We start from the raw sequence: 12,453 nt of genomic DNA, 5'->3' as shown, positions 1-12,453 counted from the left end.
TTCACCATTTTTAGATTAAATCATTAAATGGCTGAACCGTTCTAATCTATTTAAAATCAGACCTATCCGATGGCATCGAGACTTGATTATGGTCTTGTCATGTTAATAAATGTCTAATTAATAGTTAAGATCCAGAGAAAGACCTGCAATAAGAAGATTTAGCTCTTGCATAATGTATGTTTAAAGTAGCTAAGTCTCTAACTCAGTATCATCCAAAACCTTTGACAATGAAAACACAAATTATTTGTCAATTTAAATCAACATTGATGTTGTGATCTTACCGGGAAAAGATGGGCTTCTGATAACCAATATTTAAGACAAAATAAACATTTTACGATTGGTACACGAATCATGTACCATAATGCGTTTCAGTGTAATTTGTAACAAGCGACTAGAAGAACGAGGTTAGACAAATTCCACAAGTCATGTCCAACGGTGACCCCATATTCTTATCTGGAGAACATGCGCAATAAATACTATCGGTGTAGACTGGAATAACCAGACGCTAGAGATTGCCATTGGATTGAGACTTCTGGCGTATTTCGCCGAACATAACTGCTTTGAAATTAGATTAAAAACGGAAACGATTGAATGTAAATCAGTTTATTTACATTCATATTACATTATTATATGCGTTGCGACCCATTTGTGTCAATTTCTAAGTCCCAAATGTTAGCGATTTAGCTCCTTTAAGTCAATAATTAAATTAATTTTTATTACAGGGATGGTTTAGTCCAGGTCAAGTATTTGTATTAGATGAATATTGTGCTAGATATGGTAATCGTGGCTGCCATCGTCATCTGTGTTATCTCAATGATCTGTTAGAGCGAGCAGAGAAAGGCATAATGATTGACCCTACTCTCATCCACTACAGTTTCGCCTTTTGTGCCTCCCATGTCCACGGAAATCGGTAAATACTTATCTTTCTGTTTATTCATTTTGTTATGGGTGTCTTCGATCGAATATTCTAGAATTGAATTCTGTCCTTGCCACAGTCAGAATTGAACAAACAAAATATCAAGTGCAAAAGAAGAAAATATCCCCCAAAATTGATCGCAGAGTAAACATATTCTATGTGTGATTACGTTGTGAATCTACCCTTATCACATCTGCTATCTTATCTGAAAGACAAGTGGAAACCAGACTGGAATATTCTGAGGACCTTTCTCAACCAACACCTGAATCGAACCTGGTTAGTGAGCCACTTTTATCCACTCCGAGCCAACATCTTGAGATATTTCACTGGTGATTTCGGTACCCACCCATTTCGACTACCGCTTATAACAACAAATTATACAGTCTGTTGGTTTTATTATCTCTAGGGGGGTTGGATGGCTGAATGGTTAGCGTGCGCGCGCTGTATCATAAAGTCTGTCATTGAGTCGACTGGTGTGGTTTCGTATCCCCGGTTGTACGTGACAAGGAGTAGGGTCGCCTGTCCAACCTCGTGGGTTTTCTCCGGGTCCTCCGGTTTCCTCCCACTGCTAAAGACCCCTACGCGCAAGCGAATTATTGAAATAAAATTAAACCATATGTTAGTCCCGAAATGAACTAGTTTGTGTCGAGTGGACGTTAAACCCCATTTCTCTCTCTCTTTATTACATGTATCTCTACTTATATACCCTCTCTATAGCTAAAATAGATTCTTCTATAAAAACATCCCATTTCAACTACAGCTTATAACAACAGATTATACAATCTAGATTCTTCCATAAAAACAACATTGAAACAGACAAAATGGAATGAAAAAGTAATTTATATACAAATGGTATCTTATATGATAGATTTAGTTACTCCACACACGTCTCATTGATGCCTTGGATCCTCTGATAAGAGTCAACTTAGTATTCCAAAGTTTAATTTAGAAATAGGAAGACGTGCCTTCTCTTTTTCTTCCCCTTCATTGTGGAACGAAACTGCAATCCATAGAATTAACAGAAACATTCAAAAAGCAAATCCAAAACCCTGCTTTTTCACGAAGCTCATTCACATTGATTTCAAAGCGCAATAGAAAGTGATTTTGTGCTATAAACATCAAGGATTATTATTATTATTATTACAAAATAAGTAAAAAGTAATTTATATAGATAGAAAAAATCTGGCCCCGAGTTCACAAAGCATTCTCGGACTTAAGTTGAGAATTTACTCAACTTTCAATCACTGTTTATGAGAAATATCTTTGATCCAGAAACACAAAACTTTGCACATAGTTTCTTATTGATGTATTTGATACATTAAAACAACTAAATTATTATAAAGAGCTATATTTTAGTTACAATATGGTGAACAAGTTTGAGTAAATTCTCAACTTAAGTCTGAGAATGCTTTGTGAACTTGGGGCCTGGTTGTAAAGTAAACACAAGTGGATACATCACATTTCCATCTCTAGCATGAATAACATAAAGTTGGTTCCATAACAAAGTACCATCCATAAATAAAACGTCGGCGGACTGGGATCAAATCCAGGTTCTCTGTGTTAGTGAGCCAGTGCCATACATCTCGTTTGATATTATTTTAATGGAAAATATTGTTGCCACCTATACACAGACTGAATTGGCACTATCAAAGAGATTTTAGTTCTTTAGTTATATCTGAATGTTGTTTATTGTGGTGAACACTTCTGAACTTCAACTATTTATTATTGTTTTTCCAGACCTGATGGTATCGGAACAGTTTTATTAGCAGAAAGAGAAAAGTTTGATGAAATCAAGGAAAGATTAAGAATATTACTGGAAAACCAGATTACTCATTTTAGGTAAAAAGATTTTTTTTTTTTTGATTTTTTTTTTTTAAATCTATGTTCATCTGTATGATATAGGAGACAACAGAGATGCTCAACTGTCAGTCTGGAATGTCCAGATATGACAGAATTGTAGCCAAGTGACTCAGAATTCAGTCTCGTCACAGTTTTGTCAGTACCGCAACGGAGGTGGTGTGAGTAGAATTGTGACTTAATTAAAAACAATGAATATATTTCAGCTGGCATGGTTGGTTGAGATATTTTCTCATGCAGTCGACACAAAATCCCCCTTTTCACTTGATGTCACTATTTTAGGTGTTGAGAGAATTCAATTCCGAAACTTTCAATCCAGTATCCCCTATAAATATGTGGACTAAGGGGAGATAATATGATGATTAGATATGCAAATATAATTGTTCCCCATGAACTATTATTTTCAAAAACTCCAAGAAAATTTTGTTCTTACAATTGGTGTTCGTCTAGTTGATTATGTGATTGCAGACAACAGTCTGTGGTCTAAGGGGAGATAATATGATGGGTAGGTCTGCAAATAGAGTTGTTTCCCTTGAACTATTTTCCAAAACTCCCAATTATATTTTTTTTCTTACAATCTGTGTTCTTCGTTGATGATTAATGTCTGCTTCCATGGTAATGATATAGCAGTGAAACATATTTGAAGGTACATTTATATTGCACAATTTAGTATTTGTTTTATATTTATTTACTTACTAAATTTGAGGGGGTTGGATGGCCGAATGGTTAGCATATGCACGCTGTATCATAAGGTCTGTCATTGAGTCAACTGCCTGTCCAACCTCGTGGGGTTTCTCCGGGTCCTCCAGTTTCCTCCCACTACTAAAGACCCCTATGCGTAAGCCACCGCAAGTGAATTGTTGTAATGAAATTGAACCATGTGTTAGTCCCATTTCTATCTCTCTAACTCAATTTTTTGTTGTTAATTGTAGATACTGTTTTCCATTTGGTCGTCCTGATGGGGCATTGAAAGCAACACTGTCTCTCTTAGAACGGGTAAGTCTATAAATAAATAAAATTTATACATATAGGTTGCAGGAAGACTGCACGAAAAACATAGATAGAAGAGAGAATTCAAATAGACATAACTATAATTAATATATGTTTGTCTGAAAATGAAGTATTGCGTTGATTAGAAATTACACCTCATTCTATTCCTTATTGATAAGGCCACACCAAAAAAATATTCTGGTTGCTAGATACCGCTGTGTCATCAAAACTAAAATAAAAACAGTTACTAATTTCCGCACGTTCATATTTACCGTGATCAAGGGAAGTAAATCTATCAAATGTTTCTTGAAATGAGAAAATGAACACTAGACTCAATCTCCATCAAGTACCCCCTTTCCTTTTATCTTGTACCCCATTACTTATTTTGTACCCCACCCCGACTATCTTGTATTCACTTTACCTTATTTTGTACCTCATTGTACCCTACTTCACCTGTCTTGTACCCCACTTCCCCTGTCTCGTACCCCACTTTCTATTATCTTCTAGCCACTTCCTCCTATCTTGCACCACATTTCCCCCTATCTTGTACCTCATTTCAACTATCTTGTTGCTCATTTCAACTATCTTGTTGCTCATTTCCCCCTGTTTTTACCCCTTGTCCCCTAGGGGGTTGGGTAGTCTGGTTTCGATTCCCCACTTGTACGTGACAAGGAGTAGGGTCGCTTGTCCAACCCTGTTGGTTTTCCTCGGTTTCTTCTCACTGCTAAAGACCCTTACGCACAAGTGAATTATTGAAATAAAATATGAACCATATGTTAGTCCCGAAATGACCTAGTTTGTGTTAAGTGGATCTCTCTCTCACTCTCTCTCTCCCTCTCTCCCCTTCCCCCTCTCCCCCCGTATCAGAGGTTTATGACTAGGTCTTCTTAGGTACCTTGATGATTATTTGTAATTATTTTACAGGTATTAATGAAAGACATTGTTACACCAGTACCACCTGAAGAAGTTCGACAGGTTATTAAAAAATGTCTTGAAAATGCAGCACTCGTCAATTATACTCGAATATCAGAATATGCTAAAATCGAAGGTTGGTGTCTTTCTGTCTATCACAATATGTCATCATGTCTAGGATTGGTCAACTGAATGATCAGAACAGTAGAACGTTAAACCCCATTTCGTTTCATTTCGGTTAACCGAATGTTACTTAAATCTGCTCTTACAGTCACTGATCCCTATTTTAAGCATTTTTAACACCTTGCAAACTACAATATTATAAAAGTTAAATCTCCAAAGGAAATATCAATCCAAAATTGGTTCAGTTCCATGCAGTATTTACAAAGATATGATGAATTAAAATTTCACAACATTCGGCATCCTGTGCAGATGCCATAAACAAGCCAGCGCCACCTATATTGATCCGGCCAGAAGACTGTCCAAACAATGCAAATAACGATCAGTGATTTGAAACTAGTCAATATAAACTTAACCTGTATCAAATCTTTACTTGTCTATTATGAACCATCCTGGAAATGAATTTCTCGTTACTGTATTTTAATTGATATTTTAAAGGAACATTATATTGCTTGGTCATGGAAAATATTTTAAAGTTGCTTGGTTCTTGGGTAGTTTTCTGAAATACCAATATTCTTTGCTTATATTTATATATATATAATATAGCATATTGTTTGAACTGCAGAGTTCTATGGCTGTCGAACATTAACTTATTTCTTTCTTTATTCTATTCTGTTGATTGCTTTACAATACAGGACGTAAAAAAGGTGACCAGCATAGATTTAGAGTAGTATTATTGAACTGATTTCACAAATAGTAGAAACATTATTTTGTAGCTTTCAGCAGCCAAATTATGTTGTTTTTTTTTAAATAGACTGATTTCACGAATAGTAGAGACTCTGATTTCACAAATAGTAGAGACTTTATTTTGTAGTTATCAGCAGCCGAATTGTGTTTTTATACACCCACATTGAAATGTTATCATATATTGTTGTCTTCCCTGTCTGTCTGTCCACCATCCACAGTTGCAAGTTTACGCTCTAGAGGCTAACATGTTTAAGGTCATGAGACGTAGAAACCTATTGATTTTCAACGATTTCTGATAATTACTGCCATAGTTATGGACCTTGATCACTTTGAAAAATCTTGTGGACACACTAGAGGCTAAAGTTAATATCTGATTGACTTGAAATTTATACACAGCATTCAAGGTCATGAGATAAAGAAGCCTATTGATTTTTAAGGATTTCTTATAATTACTACCATAGTTACTGCCCTTGATCACTTTGAAAAATATTCGATCGACTGTAAATTTATACACATTGTTAAAGGTCATGAGACAAAAAAATCCTATTGATTTTTAACAATTACTGATATTTACTGCCAGAGTTATCGCCCTTGATATTGAATGTTTTGTATAGTAAGCTTTAGTAAAGGGCAGAACTACAAATTCTGATCAGATTTTAGTGTGTTTTAAATGGTTTCAATTCTGACAAAAGAAAATATGTGACAACCCTTGTTGACTGTTCAGACGACTTAGCTGCGTGGGAGTATATTTTGTTGCCTGACAACTTATCTTTATTTTATGACACGTCTGATTCCAATAGTAGTAGAAATCTTATTTTGTAGCTATCAGCAACCGAATCGTGTTTTGTTATTAGACTGATTTCACAAGTAGCAGTAAAATGATTCTGTAGCTATCAGCAGTCAAATTGTGTTTTTATTATTATGTTTTTGAAATCACACATTTTAGTTAATTTATTGTTATAATTAATTTGATCTTATCATCCAGAAAATATTATTTGAGGGCTGTTTTATTTACACCACATATATTCAGGGGCATAGTTGTGTAAATAGCTGTAGTTTATGTTTCATATTGATATATTCAAACTAAAAGTATCCAAATGTGACAAACAAAAATATACTATTTGTATAGTTTAACTTCCATTAGCGATAGCTTTAGTTTTGATTTCTGATTTTATCTAATTTATCACCAGACTGTTTTGATTTGATCTAATTTACTGCCAGACTGTTTTAATTTTTAATTTGAACAAATTTACTTCCAAACGGTCGAAAGTCTGGATTCCTACATTCAGTATTAAGAAACATTAATATGTTTGTTGGACTGTGAAGCCAGACATTTTTTTTTTACCTTACTTGGATCATTCTAATGAACCAACCCAAGTAATACGAGAATTGTCCTTTGTCTTATATTTAGTATGATCTAGCATTCGAACAGGTCTGATATATATAATTTAGCCATGGATCAGCCATTTAATGATTTAATCTAAAAATGGTGAATCGAGGCCAAGATTCGAACAACCAGTATGGTGGTTACAATCAGTGCACACATCTTGTCAAACCTTCAAAGGCTAATATCTTCGCTCAGACTAATGTAATTTGAATGAAATTTTCAATGTATCCATTTTGCATTATCTATTTTTGAACTATTATAGCAAGAACGGCCAGCTCTTTCTCTATATCTCACACATAAAGTGTTTTTAATATATTATATTTAATACTGACATTGCTAATATTATTCATTCCGCATTAGAATATATCTAATCTTCATTTACTAATGCATGCTTCTTTTTTCTCTTTTTTATCATATCATATTGGATATATTACAGGAGGTGCTGGTATGTAATATATAGATGTTGTACATATTAGTTAGTGGTTGTAGTATATATATGTTGTAATCATTGTTGTTGTACTTCACAATTCTGCATTTCAAGTCCTTCGGATGGGACGGAAAAACTGAGGTGTTTAGTTGTTATAATGGGATGAAATACCAAGGTTCCATGTACACGGTTTTATTTTTGAATCATATCTCTTAAAGCCATCAAAATATTTTTATAAAAGTTTGTACACACATCCACCTATTATAGTAGTTGTACCTTTTGCTGATTAGAAATTTTATAAATTTAACCATTTCTGTGTTTCAATTATATACAAGTCCGCTGGATAAATGAGTCTTATTTATCATTGTTCTCGGTGACCAGTTTCTCTTTTTCAATACTGGGGTATGATGTTAAGAATTACAAGCATGCATGCCGTTTTGCCTGCATTAGCCGTACATGTCCTACGTGAGTTGGTAAACGTCTGACTGGGATTATGCCCAATCGGACATCAAGATATGGTGAATCATAATCCTTATAAGACATATAGATTTCACTAAACATGAACACACTTATATGGATATACTACTTCTGAATTTTATTAACATGCCACGTTAATTAATTTGTTGTTATTGATTTATCTGCTAAATTGCTTCCAAAGCGTTTATCTATATATTGCACCACATTTTTGTTAACAAATCATTATTTGTTTGTAACGATACCAGTATGTGTATTGAAACGTAGCATGTTAATAAAATTAAGAAGTAGTACATGTATATCCATACAAGTATGTTTATTTTTATGGTGAATCATATTCAAAATGCCAAAATATATTGGCTTGTATATGAAGACATGAAAACTAAACAATTACCTCCTTAGATATTCTAAATAATTGAGAAGTGGTATTAGATGTTCTAGAAGTAGTTAGAAGTTTCTATGTTGTGTTAAATGTGAATTTATTATATAAGTTAATATCATCGTTGTCAACATATTGTATACTTTGGCGAACGGATTACTTAATATAAACAACATAGGTAAATCAGTATCATAATCCTTAAGTACATTTAGCAATTGGGCACAATAAAAAAACACAACCCAATTTATATGGAAAACAATCACTGGATTGTACCATATGTCCTTGATAACAATAATAGAACTCTAGTCGAAAAGTCGTGCTATATGTAGAAACCAGTGCCTATTTTCCATTTAAATTGTGTTGTGTGGGTTTTTTTTAAGTTCATATCATATTGATCATTTGTTGGATATTGTTGGCTTTTTATTGGATTGATTTTACAAAATGGTATCAATCATGAGGCATGTAATTATATGTATCAGTTCATTACTTTTAAAATATCCTGCTCTAAAAAATGGGTATTTTTCAATATTAAGGGCAGAGGAAAATGTTAAAAAAAGATACTTTCTAAAAGTTATAGTTCTTTTTGGGGGCATATTTACCAGCCGTATCCACCACATATTGAAATTTCCGGAAAGTCAATTTGAGGCCACACTGATTTGAATTTTTGGTTCTCGACAATCCCTATTGAAAACTAATTTAAAACAAATAGTGCTTTGCAGCTCTTCTCAAAAGATTTTATTTGTAAGTTATAATTTTTGAAATATAAAAACAGAACATCATTCACAAGGATAGATAAGTTGTAAAAAGTACTACACCACTTGATTAATATACTCAATATATATCATTTATGGGAACTGAATCAGTGTTGGGATTTCAAAAAATTTTCTTGCCAGACATTTTAACCGAAAATAAAGGGACATAACTCTTACTGTTATTTATGCAGGCCATTTCTGCCCACACACAAAAATGACATGTCAACAAAATATTCAAATTCGTACGTAGTAAAAAATAGGTGCACCTTGTTATTTTTCATATTTAATTCCTGTGCAGTATTCAAATTTATGTCAGTAATATTCATACAAAATAATGTGTTGTCGTCATACGATAGAATGAAAGCGTGCTGACCTGAACTTTTTATCAAATTCACGGCAGAAATATTTGTTCAACTGATCCTGTGTCTCAATTCAGATGGCACCCTTTGGCCTTTACAAATACAGATTGACTTTCAGGAACATGTCTTAACAAATTATGTTGTAGCATGCAGACTGATGCTATTTTAAAGATGCATAATGTAAGAGCTAAATCTGCCTATTGCCCGACATTTTTCTAGCTTCAAATGTTATATGAATTATTATTTAGACATTTATTCATATGACAAGTCCATAATCAACTCTCTAGGCTATCAGATTATTTAGATATATTTATAGATTAGAACCCTCTCGCCATTTAATATTTAAGCGATAAAATGGATACATCGAGACTTTGTTCTTTATCGTAACAGAAGTAATCGACAATCGAGACCATCTTGTTAAATCTCGTAACTTCGATCAGAATAAGTAATTTGACTAAATTTATCTATATTTGAACTATTTGAACTGTCAGCTCTTTATCTAAATTGTACATAATGCATCTTTAACAATACACTCTGATACTGATACATGAATGATGTAATTCTAACTGCTAATAATGATAAATTAACAACTACAGCCGCTTATTTTTATCCATGATCATATTCTAAATCCTGTCCTTTTACATTTGTGAATGAATTTCTTTGGATTATGATTATATGAAAACTGTTTCTTCGCTTACTTTCTCTTAACTCTTTATAATTGGACCCACGAGAATAGATGTGAATTATTTAATTGGTCATATACCATATTATTTGTAATATTTATATGTAAAACAAAGATTGTTAATATGATTACAGATAGTTTAAACGATGAGGTCCCTCCTAAAAAGAAGTTAGACGATGTTATGCATCTAGCAGAACGATGTATTGAGGTATTGCAGCAGAATGAAGAACACCATGCCGAGGTTTGTATATACATACATGTATTCAAAACAATCGGAGCACACCCGCTAATTGTGGTTCTGTGACATTGGGCCCCATCATATTGTTTTGTTGCTATGGTAACCAGTCCCCCTGAGTTCTGTTATTTTTCTTGTCCCCCCCTCCCCCTTTCCCTTCCCCACCCCTCTCTCTTTATCCCTGTCTAGTGATCTTTTCTGAAATCTGAAGATTGTTTGGGAGAACTTGTGGCATTGTTTATTAAAACTGAATGTTAGATTTGAGAAATAAAAAAAAACGTTGAATAGATATACTTTTGTAATTTTTTTGGAAATTTGTCTGCATGGTGACGTGAAAAATCTGCTCCATGGCTATAAATTGATAATTGTATATATGTCATGTTATGTATGCTGATCTGTGTATCTCTATATTTTCTTCAACTTTATCAGTTGATCAAAGCTGGTAAAGCTGCTCATTGCCATTTGAAGTTTTCAGACAAGAATTAATTTGTTATGGTTTGATCCATGGTAATATGGACTCAACCTGATTATTTAACTTTTAATTTAGACAACAAAGCCAAAATAATAATGGTAGATGTTCATAAAAAAATTTCAGGCAAAACTTTTCAGGGACACTGGCTTGTTAATATACTCTGCAGAGAATGTTACAAAATTTCAATTCTTCATAACTTTCTAAATACTGAACATAATTAAACAATTATTGGACTTATATTCCAATTAGAGATTCATCTTTCACTATATTGTAATTTAGAGATTCATCTTTCACAATATTGTAATTTAGAGATTTATCTTTCACACTATTGTAATTTAGAGATTTATCTTTCACAATATTGTAATGAAGAGATGTATCTTTCACAATATTGTAATTTAGAGATTTATCTTTCATAATATTATAATTTAAAGATTTATCTTTCACAATATTGTCATTTAGAGATTTATTTTTCACATTATTGTAATGAAGAGATTCATCTTTCACAATATTGTAATTTAGAGACTCATCTTTCACAATATTGTAATTAAGAGATTCATCTTTCACAATATTGTAATTTAGAGACTCATCTTTCACAATATTGTAATTTAGAGATTCATCTTTCACAATATTGTAATTTACAAAAGATTAACAATCCCTCAAATTGCAATCAGCGGCTTTAAATATGCTTATTGTGTAAATTTAGAAAAAAGGTTTATATTGAATTTAAATAAAATATGATGAACTCATTATGCACAATCAATTTAAAGTAATAACTATTAATTTCGTCACTCTTGATCCCCAATACCATCAGTACTTGACTACTGTAAATTTCAATAAGCCGAAATAATTGTGGATTCAATCTTTTCTAAGAAATCTCCCCCGTTGTTATTTATGTTAGGTTGAGATTTGTTAATCCGCCCCCCTCCCCCATGTACGTTTATATATTTGTGAAACAGCATGGTTGGTCGTTAATTTTTCTATATTGTGATTTTCTTTATCTGTATTTTTAGGCGTATAAATCGGTGAGTCTGATTGGGTGCTTGCACTATGACACAAAAAACACATCTTCAGTTCCAAATGAAATATGCCTTGGTTTAATTACGTCTTATATTATTATTATTATGATTTTTTTTTTTTTTTTAAACTTCATTATTTAATTTAATGAATCTTTTTTACACTTTTCCAACTATTTTTTATCGTAGTGATTTTATTAGCGGAGAGAGTTACTAGTTAGGCTATTATCATACCTTAACACATTGCTTTATAGATCTTAGAAAATCACTGAAAATAGCCAGATATTCCATAAATTGAATATTTTGAAATTGATTTTTGATTTTAAAAGTTGCATGATTGCCTAAAAATAATGAAAATGATCATTAAAATGAAAAAAAAAAAGTTATAGATTTTTGTATAATAAACATCTGCACATTATTAAGCTTTTATTTTCCTCTTCTTCCTTTTTTTTCAAATTTTATAATAGATGACAATTTGAAATAATTAAAATATTTTGCATGAATTTTAAGACTCTTTTTTTTTTCTTTTATATAATTGATTGATTGAAAGTAATTAATTTTAAAATTTTAGCACTTTTTAATTTAAAATTATAGTAGAAAAAATAAGTCAGACACTCAAAACAAAGATAATGGAAAATTGACAAAATTGACTTTAAAAGGCTATGGTTGAGAACTTGGTTTTTTATGCCATTTTGATTGGTCATTGTATTTTGTATGCTTTCACTGTCTGG

At 32.4% G+C, this 12,453-nt stretch overlaps 1 protein-coding gene across 1 annotated transcript in view; it reads left to right on the top strand.

Annotated features, from left to right (window-relative positions):
* The window catches only part of LOC126828852 (calcium-dependent secretion activator 1), a 64,896-nt gene that overhangs the window by 31,466 nt on the left and 20,977 nt on the right, over positions 1-12,453 (top strand). The window contains exons 12-17 of the mRNA XM_050558899.2: positions 723-910; positions 2,654-2,755; positions 3,706-3,769; positions 4,688-4,811; positions 10,137-10,243; positions 11,720-11,731. Coding sequence (XP_050414856.1) covers positions 723-910; positions 2,654-2,755; positions 3,706-3,769; positions 4,688-4,811; positions 10,137-10,243; positions 11,720-11,731 — 597 coding nt within the window. The remainder of the gene's footprint in view (positions 1-722; positions 911-2,653; positions 2,756-3,705; positions 3,770-4,687; positions 4,812-10,136; positions 10,244-11,719; positions 11,732-12,453) is intronic.

Source organism: Patella vulgata, chromosome 7 (assembly GCF_932274485.2).
Source record: "Patella vulgata chromosome 7, xgPatVulg1.2, whole genome shotgun sequence".
NCBI lineage: Eukaryota > Metazoa > Mollusca > Gastropoda > Patellidae > Patella > Patella vulgata.
The sequence above is the reverse complement of the archived record's forward strand: the minus strand, read 5'-3'. Positions and strand labels throughout refer to the sequence as shown.